The 16,854-nt window shown below is 34.4% G+C and overlaps 1 protein-coding gene across 1 annotated transcript in view; it reads right to left on the minus strand.

Annotated features, from left to right (window-relative positions):
• TTC27 (tetratricopeptide repeat domain 27) overlaps positions 1-16,854 on the minus strand; it is a 98,571-nt gene that overhangs the window by 13,943 nt on the left and 67,774 nt on the right. The window contains exons 11-15 of the mRNA XM_065729131.1: positions 16,029-16,124; positions 13,748-13,870; positions 7,440-7,667; positions 3,775-3,873; positions 2,623-2,675 (exon numbers count right to left, since the gene is read on the minus strand). Coding sequence (XP_065585203.1) covers positions 2,623-2,675; positions 3,775-3,873; positions 7,440-7,667; positions 13,748-13,870; positions 16,029-16,124 — 599 coding nt within the window. The remainder of the gene's footprint in view (positions 1-2,622; positions 2,676-3,774; positions 3,874-7,439; positions 7,668-13,747; positions 13,871-16,028; positions 16,125-16,854) is intronic.

A 16,854-nucleotide genomic window follows, 5' to 3' on the forward strand; every position in this document is an offset into this window, starting at 1 on the left:
CCAACATAATGTAAAAGTTAATTATTTATAATATTGATACTTCCTCATTTTCTCTTGCCAGTTATGATCTATCAGTTCACTCCTCGGTATGCTGAAGTTATCTTTATGTTAGCTCGCCGCTGGATTTTGGCAAATTTATATATTACCAATCACAAAAATTTAATAAAATCATCCCATCTAAGTCAGTATTTTTTTTCTGATTTTTTAACTGGAACCATGAGAAAATAACCTTACACACTACAGTGGTAGAACACATTACAAAGAATTTAGAAAGCCAACTTCACAACTTTTCACAACATGGCAAGTAAAGAATGATGTTGACCCATTTCATCACATAGCAAACCTAAGTACTCATTGTACAGAATCCCAGAGCTTTAACTTTTTTTCTTATGTCAGCCTTACTTACGTGCTGTGTTCCTTATACTGTTAAAAGCAATTGTGACAGTGGCCTTAAACACTAACATCCTTCACCAAAGGTGCTATAGAGAACAGATAAAGCATTGTGGAATAAAGTAGTCAGAATGCTTCCTGACAAGTCAGTGCTAAGTAAGGAAGCATCTTGCATATAGTTTTTTTTTTTCCATATGGACCCATTCCAGGCAACTCTACCATTATGACATCCTGAGGTACGTGTGACCAGTGCTGACAGAGGAGGCAGAAGGAATAAGAGGCCTCGATATAACCTGAAGCATGTGTCAGTACAGTCTGGGTGCCTGCTTTCCAAAGCTTTATATGTACTGCTGAAAGATTCAGTGAATTTGAGATTTCAAGAAAAGCTTTGCTAGAGACATAGAATGATATGGTACTTATGACTTTAAGAGACTGAAGCCTACTTTTAGCTGGACAGTTGTGAAAAGCAGAAAAAACACAAAGGAATAATTCTACTGAAATGAAAAGCTGAAACAAGAGTTTTCCCAGGCTGGTAAAAGATCTTTGTGGAGGTATGATAGAAATCTCTTCTTAATAAAAATCATATAAAGCTGGCTTATTACCAACATCTGCAATTTGCTTGCTGTATCACTTAAGTTGCTAAAAGTGCTTTCTCTTAAGAAGGACAGTTCGAAGAAACTGTTGGATGAGTTTCAAAACGAAGGACCAGGGGTGTGCAAATATCCCAACCAGGAAAACTGGCTAACTAACTAGTGAATCATGAATAGTCCAAAATGGTTGGATCAGGGAAAAAGGATAAAGTTACTGCATAGCAAATACAGGCTTCTCTATTAGCATATATTACTGACTTTTCTCTACGCATATTCCTCTTCCACATGATTAATGGGGCAATTAAATTCAAAAGCTACCCTCCTTTATCATTTTAGATAAAATATCAAATAGCTTACAAATTCTGTATGCATTTCTCATGTTAAATCACTAGTAAATTCACAATTATAAAATTGAATCAATAAAGCAAAACCAATCACTCATTAGTTTATCAACCTTGTAGTTGATAATAGTTGATAATCTGATTTGGATTTTATGTACATATTTTATGTAAAAGCCAAAATACCGAGCACTTAATATACTTTTGAACTTTATGCAAAAAAAAAAAAAAGAGCAATCTATTACATGCACTCTAAAGATGAGATGAAGTTCTTAGTTATTTCAGAGTAACTGTATAATCATCTTATTTTTACAAGGCTAGGAGAAAATAAAATCATACTAGCTCCCCTTAAAATTAAATCATGTATTCTTAAGGCATTGCTGAAGATAGTAGGAACTATTGAAAAGGTAAAGCAAGTTTTTGACTCCTACGGTTCTTTCTAGTCTTAAGCAGTCATTTAACCCTCACTTTCTCTTCCTTCCTGTTCCCATTTGCATCTTGAATCATTTACTGAATTTATTTACAATATTTGTTTCTTCATATGTTCCTTCTCTGAAAAGTAACTATTCTTTGTTTCTTTCCTATTTTTCCTCATGATTGCATAACTGTAAAGACTGCTACCAGATTGAGTGAGCTTTTTAAAAATATATCCTGTTTTATTATGTCATTCACTGGGGATGAGTTATAATGTGAAAATTTTCCTTAAATACAAAGTTATTTCAGGTATCATGTGTTTATAAGCAAGTTTAATTATACTGAGTTGAAATAAAAAGTAAGAAAGGCAGTGAATTTAGGTCAAACCTCCTTGTATTAATGGTGGATTTAGAAGAAAAAGAACAAGTGAGCTTTCATATGTAGATATCTATCTGCTTTCATAACATAAATCTGCCTCTTTTTCCCTTAAATCTCCTGAGATTAATGTAGTATGAATTGACATAGGTCTGAATATATATGTTTGAAATGTTTACATCTTTTTAAAATAGGCAAATTACTTTCCAAATTTAATATAAATATTTTACACTGGTAATAATTACTACATTATAGTATGTTTAATAAGAAAAAACAGTGTAAGCCGAGAAGTTGCTGCTTTTATAAAGTTTATGAAGCAAAATAAAGTTTACTTCCTGCAAAATAAACTTATTAATGACTCAACCTGGAAAAGAGGACTGAAGGGAAAATAATTATGAAAAATGAGTTAACCACATCGTAAGAGTATAAAATTCGATGAAAAAAAACAAAAGAAGAAAGAAAATCCAATTATTTATTTTGAATGCAATATTTTCTAATTGTTTTGAAGTACGTACTTCTGCTTTAATCTGATATAAGCTGTTGATAAGTTATTCCAGGCCTCAGCATTCTATAATGACAAAAAGAAAAAAAATATTATACTATACCTACTTGATAAAAATATATGTAAATGAAGTACTTCAAAGGATCATGCATACTATCACACATTAAAGTATCATATGTAATACATTGCAAGAAAATTATACATAAGTATATTAAAATAAAAAATAAATTACTATACTAAGAAAAATAAGTAAATATAACTAATTATCAAATGTTTTGGCTGAAAAGGATCACACAAAGCTCAATCATTACTCTGGTAAAACCAGCAAAGCCACATGCTGAAATGATACCTGCCCATCACCTTTTACTGCTGTCAGTTTAAAGCTGCACCACTTAACTCCAAGAGTCGAACCCACGTATTGCAGTGAAAAGTACTCTTGTTCTAAAGGCTATCCTCAGGATCAGGGAGCATTTAAATCATCTTGGAAATGAAAATACTCATGTTGATATTGCAGATCATTGTAAAAAGATAGATTTCATCCCTTGTCATCTTAGCATCCACTATTCACAAAACCTGTACAGAAGTCAGTTGACCTGCTCACATGAATACAATAAAGTACAGACCCCAGAGAGATAACAATTTAAGAGTAAATCTACTATATCAAAGGAAAAATGTGAATATATGAAAAAAATGAAATTTCCAGGTTGTCTGTAATTTTTTATTTCTTCAAGTTCTTTCAATTTTATTAATAAACTACTCTGTTATCATCTGTTGCTCTTTTATTTTTTTCCCCAAGAGAAAATAATGCCTGTCATATAACCACTTATTTCCACAAGAGCATTTGATTACTTAAAGGACTAAGTATTTTAATTCAATATTTTATCTCTTCTTACCTTTACTTAGTTCCACTCTGTATAAAGCACAAAGAGATATTCTGCTCAAACATATTTTAAAGTTCACACACACATACTTGGACAAAGTTAAGTACTAGGCAAGAATCCTTATGATGCCTAATGACAAAAATATATTCTTTATGCACAAGTTTGATTTATTCAGAGGGCTACAGTTTAAAGAAGTTTTTCATTATTGCTCTGCTTGTTTATAATGCAAACATCCTTGTTGCTTTTAGATAAGCCATCTGAATCGCTTGTTAAAATGTACATACATCTGGTTCCAATGTCACACAGCGCTGAAACGCTTTGGCAGCACCTTCGTAGCCTTCTAACGCAATGTATGCGCAGCCCAAGGAAAACCATACACCTAGCTGGAGAGAAAAACAGACCATTACATATACACACACGTATTTCTGCATGAAAGAAAATCACTCTTTGCTTTGATGCCCAAAACCACACTATTCTTGTTGGTTTTACCTGGTTTTCAGTTACAATATATTACACTGGAATAAATAATATCACATATGGAGAATATAGGAAAGCTCTAGGTTTGAGGTTTTCAATGAATATCGATAAACAAAAGTGCTGACTATACTGAGACCACTTAACAATACATGAAGTGCTCTTTAACAACGTATCTTCAGAGAAGAAAGCAACAGCTATCCAAAGGTTTAAATATTTTGCTTTAACTCGTAAAAATTCCTGTTCACATTACAGCATTACTAAGTCAAATGGTAAGTGCTAGGGAACTTATTTTTGAGGAAATCATATTTTACAAGAAACATTTCTGATGTTTCTGACCAAACTGTTAGCTCATATGTAAGGAACCGCTTACTTCTACAGAATAACTGTGACCTCTTCAGCAGATATTTTATGCAGCTCTCTCCTAATCAGTCTCATTTTACTGTCTTTCAGTCTCAACTAAAAATCAGTAAGAACATCTGATCCAGCTAGATTAATCTGAGTTACTTGCTATGGAATTCATTGCCAACCTGCTTTGCTGAGATCCCAGTATACAAATGTACTACATTAATCCCTGCCATATCTGACACCCAGGTAGGCAATCTTCAGCACATCAAGAAAATAACTGAATGAGCTTAGTAATAAACATCTTTTTGCATTTGGAGTATATGTGGGATGGCTGATGCTTGGATCATGTGGATGCAGAGATGGTTCTGCCAATTATATCTGGGCTACACAATCAGGAATATCTACTTTTCAGCACAGTCAGCCTCTTTTTTTCACAATCCTAAAACTCATCATTCAGAGAAGAAACTGCATATGGATAAAAAACAAATTGCTTCCCATATCTCAGAGGGCAAAATTAACAGGAAATAAAATTAGTTCAGCCTCATTTTTTTATTCACTTATCCATTCAGTTTCCAGGAGACAGCACTTTTGACAGCTGCTACCTGATTTACTCCCTTTTCTTTTCTAGATTGATCACACCTTGGACACGAAAAGTGGAGTAAGAGAGTAGAATGATCAAAGCCAGGCAGACTAAGTGAAATATCATCCAAAGTTCAAAAGAAGTTTTGTCAAGGCTTTGGAACTAGGTTAACGTTCTCTTTTGGAAATTAAAAAAGAATAGTGTGCTGGCTAAAGGTTCAAATCTTACTACTGATTGAAAAAACACATGAAAATGATCTGTGAAATTTTTTCCTTTTCATGACAGAAGATAGTGACCAGCAAAGAAAGAAAATTTAGGCTTAGACTCTATTAAGAGCAGTTATCAAGAATTTCCAACGAGTTCTCAGTAATTCTATATGATTATGAAATTATTCAAAATTTATTCTGATTTATTTATTCTAAATACTTAAGTTACTGAGAACATGGTTCTAAAACAATTTGTTAAAAATATAACTGAATACTTTAAAAAAGATTCAAGTTTAATGCAATTTCTACTATTTAAGAAAAAAATGCTTTTTTTTTTTTTGGTTTGTTTAGAATCTGGTGAACTCTTTATCATAATACTTGCTGGTTAAGAATAGTGTTAATTCAAAAACTATTTATCTCACCTGTAGAGTGCAATTAGTCATTGGGATTAGTAATTAAAATTTAAGAGCTCTACTTGATTGAAAACCTACCTGAATACCTTTTCTTAATTACTCAATTTTGGAACTGTTTATCTCCCTCTTGATTTATATTGATTTGAATGTATCATGCTGATAGAACATACTATAGTTTCAGAAAGTATAGAGACCTGACTTTATCGTTTCCAATGAGAGATTCTAGCCCACTCTTCTTAAAAGTTACTTTTAATATTAGAAGAGGAACAAGAAAAAGAGTTGCTGAGAGTAAGGCTCAGCATATTGTCCAAAGCTTTGAATACCAGACATAGTTGATGGCAAGCTGATTTCTGAAACAGTAACTGTCTTCCCAAAATTGAGAGAAATCTTGTTTTGCCTCACACCCAGGAAAATTATCCTGAGAATTTATAAGCCAAGAAGTCTAGCACAGAATATGATTATTCTTTTCAGGCAGACTGTAACATAGTAGAAAATAGTGCGGGCATAAAAAAGGTGCTATGAACATGATTTCTGGAAAATTCAAGCATGCATTGACCTGATATAGAGAACCATACATTGTTGAGAACAAAAGCTAACAAATTTGTAATTTAACAAGTCGTAAGCTTTGTTTTACACAGTCTTTCTTGCATATTTGGAGAACTCACAGCATGAGCTCTTTTATCTCCTTTCCCTTCTCCTTCCTTCACTATCCCACTGGAATTGTCTCAGTCCTCCCTTAACAGATGCTCTTCTTGAAAATGCAGAAGAAATGCAGCTGTCACCCATTAGGCACATACAGAAATAAGTCATTCCTTGATCAGTAGTGCTAACAAAGATGGGTTTCAGATATATTTTGAATTGTGAGATTTTAATCTCTTTGTTGATTCTCCAATGTCTAATATGGTGGTTGGCTCATATTGCAGAGACCTCCAACAAGTTTGCTTGACAAATAGTACATAGGTTTAAATAAAGTCTGATGGAATAGCTTTATCAGGGAATCGTTTGCTGCGGTTTAAAATTACTTTTCCCAGAAAGGTTTCTGATAGCCACTCAAAGAAAAAACATCCTTGTGACATGGAGTCCTTATCTACCTTATAAATTATTCCCAATTTTATAAGAAATTAATGAATGAGTTTTCCTAGAATGTCCTAGTATTGAAGTTCTTGAATTTAGAATCACCTGCCTCTCTGCTCTTTGTGTACAAGACATCCCAGAATAGGAAGCAATTAAAATCTCCAGTGACAGAATACATACAGACTTGAGAATACAGTGATACACCAATTCACACTGCTCACTTATACCATCTATTTGTTTGAAACAATCTGAATCTTAAGTAGATCTTCATAAGCAACAAGAGGAGGAAATGTTTACTTTCCTATATGGACTGGACTACGTGTCTCGGATTACCTTGCATTCTGATCTTCCTTCAGAAAAGACATAAAAATGCATCTCAGCAAAGTATTTCTCATTTTTGAGTCCTGTAGGCTAACTTCTGATTCTGCAGCCCCTCATTCTCTGGGAGCCACCTTGATTTCAATAAATCTCCTACCTGATTAATAGTACAGATCTGGTTGGCAATGGCATTTCCTGAGACATTAATAGAACTGGAAGATAAAGGAAGAATTTGTGTTCATTTTGATGCCCACTTTAAAGGTCTTTTTATGCTATCCGGAGTTCACTTGAATAAGACTAAGACTGAGATTCACTGGAAAAAAACATGGAATTTAAATACCAAACAGCTTCTGGATATGAGATTTTCAAGACTGAAAATCTTTAAAATTTTTCTGAACCAGAAATGTAGTAATTATGCAGAACACAAAACAGCCATTTTAACATTTTTGCACAGAAATGCCTTTTAAAAAGGTATGCCATCCTTCAAAACTTAACACACCAACTAACCTACAGCCACACTTGTATCATTTCCTGACCTGCATAGGATTGATCTGCACTGAACGCTCGAAGCACTCCACACATTCTCTGAATTCCCGGTTGCGGAGGTGGAGGAGGCCTTTAGACCGTTGTGCGCGGGCACTGCGGTGCCTGGACAGTTCCCAAGCCTTGTCATAGCATTGGTGGTCTTTAAGAACATCACCAAGCAAGCAATATAATCCTGGTGTTTCTTTCTTCTCTAGCTCTCGCCTCAGTATTTCTTCTGCCTGTTAAAAAACAAAAATAAATCAATGGGGCAATTTATTTTCAGTTAATCACTTATCAGAACAAAATCCATTTCAGTATCTTGTAAGCACCAATTAAAAACAAGGAAATAAAAACCATTAGGGTCTTGATCCAACTATTAGAGGAAAAGTCTAGGGAGAATCAAGTTCCAAGCTGTCCTTCAAAAACATATAACAAACAAAACCATAAATACACACAAGACTCCAGTATCAACATAATATAGTGGCCTTTGGTTTAATGCTGAAACCTAATATTCTATCTTATGTATGCATTCCCTCTCAAGACCAAATATGAGTCCAGGGGATCAGATCTACACTAACCTCATGACAATGTAGTATCAGCATTATTAAAGTATGTACAATTCTATTAGTTTATCATCTGCAATTATCACTACTATTTATAATCTGCAATGGTTGTAATTTCTTTTTCTATAATTACTCTTCTTTGAAGACAGCTATTTCCATTCTACAAGGGCTGCTCCAAAAGTAACATCGCTTACTTTCTTATGTTCACCCACAACACCAGAGGCGGATGTTGGTAATATGGGAGTAGAGGTTGAAACTTCCAGCCAATACTCTCACATTTTGTTGCCATGTGAGGAATGGCAGCAGAGGGGCAGTCTGACAGAATGGTGTCTGACACGGAAGTGTGTATGAAACAGAGGTACGGAATTGAATTCCTTCATGCAGAAAAACTAACACCCATTGACATTCACATTAACAAACTTGTTGAATGTTCATGGAGACAGAACATTGTACGTGAGCACAGCGAGGTGGTAGGTAGTGCTTTTCAGCAGTGTCAACAGCAACAGACAGTCACTTCTGCTGGTACAGATTTTTATGAGTGTGGCACGTGGGCTTTTGTTCATCACTGTTGAAAAAGCAGAGCTAATGGTGGTAACTGCGTTAAAAATCAGTATCTTGTTGCTGAGAATTTGCTCTATCAGATAGTGCTGTTGTTCTCTTTGTATCTTTTGAGTTTCCATGGAAATAAATGAGAGGCATTACTTTCAGAGCAACCTACGTGTCTGAAGATGCATCTAACTTTCATACTCATACATTTATCTAAGTGTTTGAGACTAAATATGCTAAAAGTATGTACAGTATTATTGAAGAGAAGACAAAAGCTGGGTCTTGCAGACAATTTATTATGGTCTGTAACCAATTTTCAAAAGCTCTTTATCTCAGTGTTGCTATCTGGGTCTAACAATAAAATTACTGTTTCTGTTTTAGGCAAGAGACAATATGCTTTCTGTGACTTTTTGAAAAGATAAATATGCAAGACAGATGACCTCTTGTTCATGCCAAACTCTTAACTCAGTCCCCACTGCAAAAATGTCACATACGTAATTTAGCTCAGTATGGACTTCCACTTGAAAAGGTCTGATTGATCCACCTAAACCAAGAGCTATAATACAGCCTGTCACTGAATTAGACGCTGTTAACACTTGCATTTTTCTGTCATAGCTAGTTTATCTAAAAGGAATGCTGTGTTCACCTCTGCATGGAAATTACTGCTTTTATGAGAACCGTTTTATTTCCCATTCAAGATGATACGCCAGGAATCAAATGTCTGCTATATAGTCTTCTACTCCCTCTCCTCCAATCAGTAAAATTGACAGCTCCTGTCTGAAAAAACATCTTTAGAAAAATTACTTCTTCAAATGTTTTGTTTCTGAAAGCTTTAATACATATTATCAATGACACTTCATAATTTTTTATTAACTAATTCAGTAGGAAAAGTCCGCAAATATTTGAAGCGTACAAAAATGAAGAAGGGAGTACATTGCTTAGGATTTGTAAAGGGATCTTCCACTTGCATTCAATTCGAGAAATGGAATTACATTAAGAAGAAAATTAGGAGATGAACTCTAGAAAAATAACAACAAGTGTTTAAGTGACTAAGTTCTTGCAAGACGACAAAAGTTGATTACTCAAAATTTAGAATTAGCATTAGTAATAACGTTAGACAGCCTAGCCATACAGGACTGCACTTGCAGAGAATTTGCTTGAAAGACAGCTTACTTCCCCCTTCTGTGCCTCCATTAATTGCCATGACAAGAATTAAGGATCTAACAACTGATCTTAAAGGCAACTTTTTTGTAGAGCAAACCGAACACTGTTATTTGTTATATATTTTGTTACATAGTAATCACAGGCACCAAAAGGTAAGGGTTTTTCTTCTCCAAATAAAGAAAAAAGATTCAAATTCTATTGTGTGAACAGCAGCTATGAGGTGAAAAGTGCATTGCATGCTCTTGCTTTACCTCTTCTTCAGTAGGCCACTCCCAAATTTAGACTGTTATTCTGTGGTTGTGCCTAGTACTAATCACACACTAGACTAGTAAGCCAACCACGCACTAATTGCATTTCACATTTAAGAGCATAAAGACAATGTTCTGGTCTAAGCTTACAAGAACTCATTGCCAATGTAAATATTTCTGCACACAGATAAAACAGAATTAAATAATCAGGTCTGATTTTGTCTTCATCTGATTAGCTATCTGATCACCTTTCTGGCACACTACAAACCTTTTCATTACTTAAATCTTTACATTCATCACTTCTCTTCTACAAAACCAGATAATACTTCAAAACAGGTTTTCTGATTTTACTGAGAAAAGATATTCCTTTCTTCTAACTTTATAGTAAACGATTTCAAAGAATGTACTTTTAATCTCTGATAAGAGCTCTGCTTTTGCAAAGAGCAAACTTTGACTTAAGAACAAAGGCATGATCAAAGGACCTTCAGTATATACAGGAATTAAATGGGAAAAAATCTACAACAAGAGGGCTCTGGTTTAAATAAAATATCTGTCTGTCTTTCTCACAACAGAGATACCTGGAAATCAAGTTCAAGATGAATCCTACATTTTGCTACCCGAACCCAAACTTCCACATACCATACCCTTCCTGTGTTCCCATTCTTTTGTTTTGTTTCCTAAGATCCTCTACTAAGCCTCGTTCATTACAGGATCTACTAGTTCCATTATTTGACAATTCATTCCAAGTTCAAAGTATTTTCTAAAACACTTTCTTCTTTTCTGCTTGCACAGTATTTGCTAGGCTACCAGAGAAGAAACGTGAAGAGACAGAACAGATAAGCATGGAATTGAGTGGGAAAAGGGTTCTTGAGTTTTAATTTAGCCTTTACCTGTAACTTTATGGATGATCTTGGATAATACATGTACTCCTCTTTCTCTGTTTTACAGCTACATAGAAGCAGTGCTTACCTGCCTTCAGGGTCTACTCTTATACATAATGAACATCAGTCGAGTTCTTGAACCATCCTCACCCACTAATTGGTGTAGCACTACTTACTTTGCAAATGGGAAGCATTTCCTGAATTTAAAAGTAAGCTTCTAATATTGTACTCTAAATCTATTTCCTTTCTCAAATGTTTTGAGAAATCTTTCCCGTGTTGAGACAAGAAAAATGGCTCTGTGGAAGGTGGATTGCTGGGTATGTTGGCCTTAAAATAGGCTGTGTACTGCACTTTTTAACCTGATGAGATGATGGGGACAAGGCTGAAAGCGAGGCTGAAAATGGCTCTCTTGGTTTTATCAAGGATCAACAGTTACAGTCCTCTAGAGTTCCTGCAGGGAAAAGGGCCTCAATTCTACTGGAAGAACTGAAAAAAAATCACATCTTGAGCTCATCCTTTCCTTATTCCTCCAGCAGAGAAATAAAGCCACTTTCAGTACATTATATGTTTCAGGTAATATTGAAGAGAACTCAACTAAACCAAATAAAGTTGTAAAGTAATACTTTTGAGATATCTCATTCCCTCTCAGGATAGAAAGAAGGGAGAAAGACACTTTTCAACATTAGTTTTCATTACAAACATGGAAAGTAGTGCTTGCTTTTAAGCAGGTTTGTTTAAAGGGATACAAGTGAAATACTAGAACAACAAGGCTATAGCAGCCATCAACACGCAGTGCATTCAGATTTTATAATACCTTTTTCATTTGTTTCGTGCCCTGCTTTGCTCATTGCTTGGCACTATGTTACTTTTTGCTTGACTCATGTTATCATTTTTTTCTTTTACTTTATGAAACAAGTCAATATAGAGCCATATCTAATAAAAAGAAAGGATCCACGAAAAAGTTTGCTAAACGTGAGGGATAACTTTCTCTGCAAAGTTTGTACTGCTATACTATTCTAACTCTGAACTATGTATTTCCCAATGCTATGGAGCTGTGTATACCCTACCTACATGCTTTAGTTGTTAGAATTTTGCACTGAAAGAAACCTAAAGTAGAAGGAACACACTACATTCAGTGCCCAAGCACTCAGATTTATTGATACTACCAATTTCTGTTTGGTTTTTTAGGTTTTTCCAGCATTTAATAGCTCTCTCTATTAAAGCAGTTATGAGTGAAACACACGTATGCCTATGTTTACTCTTTTAGGCATGTGTATATTAAGTTCTTTAATAATGTACATCTACTGAATATTTTGCTTCAGTAGATTAACATGCCTTTCTAAAAGAAAAATTAAGAAGTTTAAAAACATAACACTTGATAAATACAAAAACACCTCATACAATGAAAGCTTTCTGAAGCGTGAATAGTTACTCCTCTTGGTGTACATCACGTTCCTAATTTTCCAGTTTTTTTTTTAATTTCAAGCTGACTTTCTTCCTATCACTAGACTTAGTACTTGCATAACATTTGTTTTCAAGGCACAGCACAAATCCTCATTCTGAAAGCATTTCTACGCAGTTTCCTGTGTCAGATATCCTGTCCTATTCTCCGAGTGTCATTTTCATAACTCCCTAAGGGCGGTTTGTGAATGTAACTGGGACAGAATACATTTCCAGGAAATGGAAAGTATTGACCTCTACTTCTACACTGTACTGAAAAGACTGTGATATTAGCATAATGCCTCCAAGACATGCATAATGTGACACAGAACTGAAAGCAGAACATATCTGTTAGTTTATAATGACTGACATTTGGCATTGGTGAATGTAGATTTGAGAAACTCCGCTTTTTGTTTTGTTTTTGTTAAGTAATAACTGTCTATCCAGTAAACTTAATTAGTGTAAGCACACATCTTTATAAAGGCATACATGCATTTATATATTTAATAGTACAATATGCCAAATGGATGGACAGAACAGAAAGGAAAAGAAACAAGGTAACAGATGCTTACGTTCCAAAGTTGAATATTTCTGAAAGCTATATAAATTCTGAAAACAATGCTTAATAGCTTGATTTCCTATTAATTACAGTCCCTCTATCTGAGTAATTGTACTAGAAATACAATACTGCTAAACTGCCATAAAAATAGGCATTGTTTCCAGGTATCACTAAAATCCTACCATTGCTCTAACAGTAACAGTAAAACATTCAATAATAGGAAGACTGCTACAGTTTTCATTTTTAAACAATTCTTTAAACATTTTAAACAAGTCATGAGTCCTCATGGAGACTCATGACTCCATTGAGTCACATGGAGGCTTTAAAGCTGTCTTTGCATGGAGCTGACTGCATGAAGCTGCAGTGGTTTTGACATGACAGAAGCCCAGGAAGAAATGACAGAAGCCCAGGAAAATATTAACACAGACTTAAAAAATACAAGATAAAGCTGTTTAACTTATCTCACATCTGAGATTTCATCTAGATTGAGTTCCCAAAGTCCAACACGACCAAACCCTACAGCTTTCTTTCAATACCCACATTGCATCTTGTTGTGCACCTGTGCTTGTTAATTTAATCTCTCCTTTAATATTTTCAAAAAATCACTCTCAGAGTCTTTTCTCTGAATCTAAACAAGAAGCTTTCTTGGCAATTCTTTTAATGTGTTAGATTTAACTGTCTTCTTGCAGCTTAAGTTATTTCTTATTTATCCACTTCTATTTCAAGTAGTCATTATCCCAGATTTTCTGTTTTAGTACTCATGTAATAACAGATCTGCACACCCCGTGTCCTAAATGGACTTTCCTCACAGTAACCCAATAAAAATGCATTCCATCAGTGAATTGACAGGTAAAGTCAGAAAGCCTTTCATATTTCAGCTCCCATGGCAAGACTAAGGATGTCAGCAGTTTTTCTTACCTTCCCATGCTGTCCTGCTCTTTCATAGCAGATTACTGCATCTTCCCACATTTCCAGCTCCTCATATATCTGTAAGGCAGAGCTGGTGCACCCAAGCTCAAAGAGGAAGCTTGCAAGCTGACGCTGGAAAAATAAGGAATTCCAAAACTGAAAATATGTGCATAGTATTCTTTACAGATTTATAAGATTTTCTGACATCAACAAGAAGCAGAGAAAATATGAAATTACCCTCTTGAAACCTCTAGCTGGAGCCTCAGAAAATTTATGTACCTCGAAAAAAAAAATCAACAGAAAAATAATAGCTTTGATTTGACTGCAGCTCATGCCAGTAACTCAACTACTTTGAACTAGTTTACAATAATATTAAAATTGAAACACACATGTGAAGGATGAATTGAGAGAGGAGAACTTCCACTCCTGAAGTGAGGCACATGGCCTGCGTGGCTGGAGAGCAGCTGCAGCAGATTGCTGGGAGCACTGAGAATGACAAATAGGCTAAAAGAGGACATTAAAGATGCTTCTAGCAATGTTTGCCACAGTAACCTGTACCTGTGTAAATACAGAAGAAGGAAAGTTCTGAAACAACTTTGCCAGGTACAGTGCTAGAAAATCAGTTCCCCTAACAGCCACTGCGAAAGGGTGTTAGTTTTTAGTCAAATCAATATTGGATTTGAATTCAGGATCAATTCCTTAGTTGAATTTTCCTCACTGATAAGCCATCCCTTTTGTTATTTCAAATCCAGCTATTATTTCAATGGAGTTATGAAAATAAATGAGCAATTCCCTCAACTGAAAAATAAACAAGGTATGTTTTAACAACTTTGAAAAGTTGCCTTTGGTCTTTTGTTTGTCTTTTTTATTAACGAGGAGATTAAGTTTGCATATAGCATATTTTTCATCTTTGAAGAAAGAATGACTTATTTACCGCGTGTGAGAAATATACTATTTGGTTTGCAAAAACAAATGGAAGCATTCTGTACAAGGACATCTAATCATGCTATAAGATCTTGCACAGTGAACCTCTGTAGCATTTTTGGTGATCCTGAATAGACTCCCTTAAGTTCTGCATAGATGTCATGGACTTCTCTTTATAATATTGGCTTTGCTAACTGTTACAAATCTGAGGAACAATCCATATATAAAAAAGTTAGTTATCAAAAAATTAAGCTGGCTACAGTTCTTTCAAATAAATTCACAAACTGAAAATTTGTAACGAGGTGATTATTTGTTCGCTTGATGCTATTTACTTTGAAAAAATGCTATGCTTTCCATTGTCAAAAATTAAGCAAGATTTAATTTTTATTAAATTTACAAAGAATATAATATCAAAATAATTATTTAGGCAATGTCTCTTCATTACTTAAACAAGACCGCAACAGCCATCTTCCATTCTGAGCCCCTATTTTAATATTTCTATCTTTGGCTTGGGAAATTGGCTTGGATTGAGAAGTGCCACTTGGAGAACTGGAAATGAGATCTACATTTGCTAGTCTCATTACAAGTGCTTGTTGAAAGACCATACAAAATCTGAAAATATTAGAAGAAAATATGATTGGTAGAAACAAGATGTGTTTAGATTAAAAGTTAAAGAGAAAGCAATAAAACATTAAAAATACAACATGCACACATATGGAGATTTGTGATGACGAATTTAACAACCAATTTAATAAAATACATGCATCACCAAATAAGACTGGTGTGGATATTTCTATTCTAGAAAGATGTTTACCTTCAAATTTTAGTTTTGGAAAAAAATATCCTTTCAACACTAGTTGAAAAGGCTATGTCAAAAAAAAGAAGACTTTGTCAGCTCTTTTGACTTTATTTAGCTGCTTCAACCACAGTCTGCTTCCTGAAAACAACTCAAAGATAATGAGTTGAATATAATTGAGATAATTGAGTTTTAATTACGAGGCAGACAAAGATACAAGTAATAGTAATCTAAGATAAATAAATAGTAACAATAGAAAATTATTTTTACTGGAGATATGTTGGAAGCCTGAAAATTTGTCTATATTTTAAGGAAGGAAAAAAGAAAAATAAAGATGAAATTCACTACAAGCAATTCCTTCCATGCCTGATGGAACAAGAGATTAGAAGGCAAAATATTGTAGATCTTGATTTGTTTCCAGAAAAACAGAGTGTTGTTAGGTTATGTCTTATTTCTGCAATATTTCAGTGTAAAGTCATAGTATCCTAATCTCGATTTTCAGTGAAACAGTTTCAAAAATGATAAGAACCGTGGACTTTAAAGTAAAGTTTCAAGTGTGGTGCTTCACACCTGTATGGCCCAACGTGGAGGCACCTGGCAACAGTAGAAAATCTTCATGCGTTCACATACTGAAGTATTCGTATCCTCAAATTGGTCTGCAAGTGCCTGTAAATAGAAAGCACATTCTCATTTAGTATTTACTTTAAATTTAATCAACACAAAAAAGATAAATTGAAAGCTTTGAAGAGATTCAAAGTACACCTAACAGGAATAAGAATCAAATTTACAGTTTCAACCTCATAGATGCACAGAAAAATTGTGCCACGTTAGTGATCTTGCTTAATGCATTTCATCTCCAACTATTTTCATGTCAAACATTGCACTGGCGTGCTTTAAACATGAAACTTATTATTAAAAGAGGAAGAAAGGAAAATAGTGAGCCATGCTTTTGGAAACACAGTTCTAATACAAAATAAATCATTGTGACTTGGAGTCCAATGTAATTTAGGCTTTTCTGTTTTGGTGGAGCTTTGGATTTATGAGGAAGAAATGTTTTCTTCTGAAACCCTTTGAAAGAGAATATCATCATCTTGCATAGCAAAAGTGCAGTAACTTCAGCATGAACTTTTGTTCCACTATGAAGCTAATTAAAGTAAAATTCAAGAGCAAGAAAAATAAAACACTAAAAAGCAGCTAAAGACAGAAATTTGGGTAGACATTTTAAGGTAAGCGTAAAGCTCTCTTTCAAAAGCCAGTCATCACAAAAACAGTAAATTAAATGTCAAAAATACAAATAAGGGAATATTAAATTGCTTGCATTCACACGACCCATCTTGCATATAACTTAGTCAAGTATTTATAGAAGAACAGATTCTCAGAATGTTTTCAGCATGGA

This window comes from Cyrtonyx montezumae, unplaced genomic scaffold, assembly GCF_038088225.1.
Source record: "Cyrtonyx montezumae isolate F1298 unplaced genomic scaffold, pur_monq_1.0 scaffold_0, whole genome shotgun sequence".
NCBI lineage: Eukaryota > Metazoa > Chordata > Aves > Galliformes > Odontophoridae > Cyrtonyx > Cyrtonyx montezumae.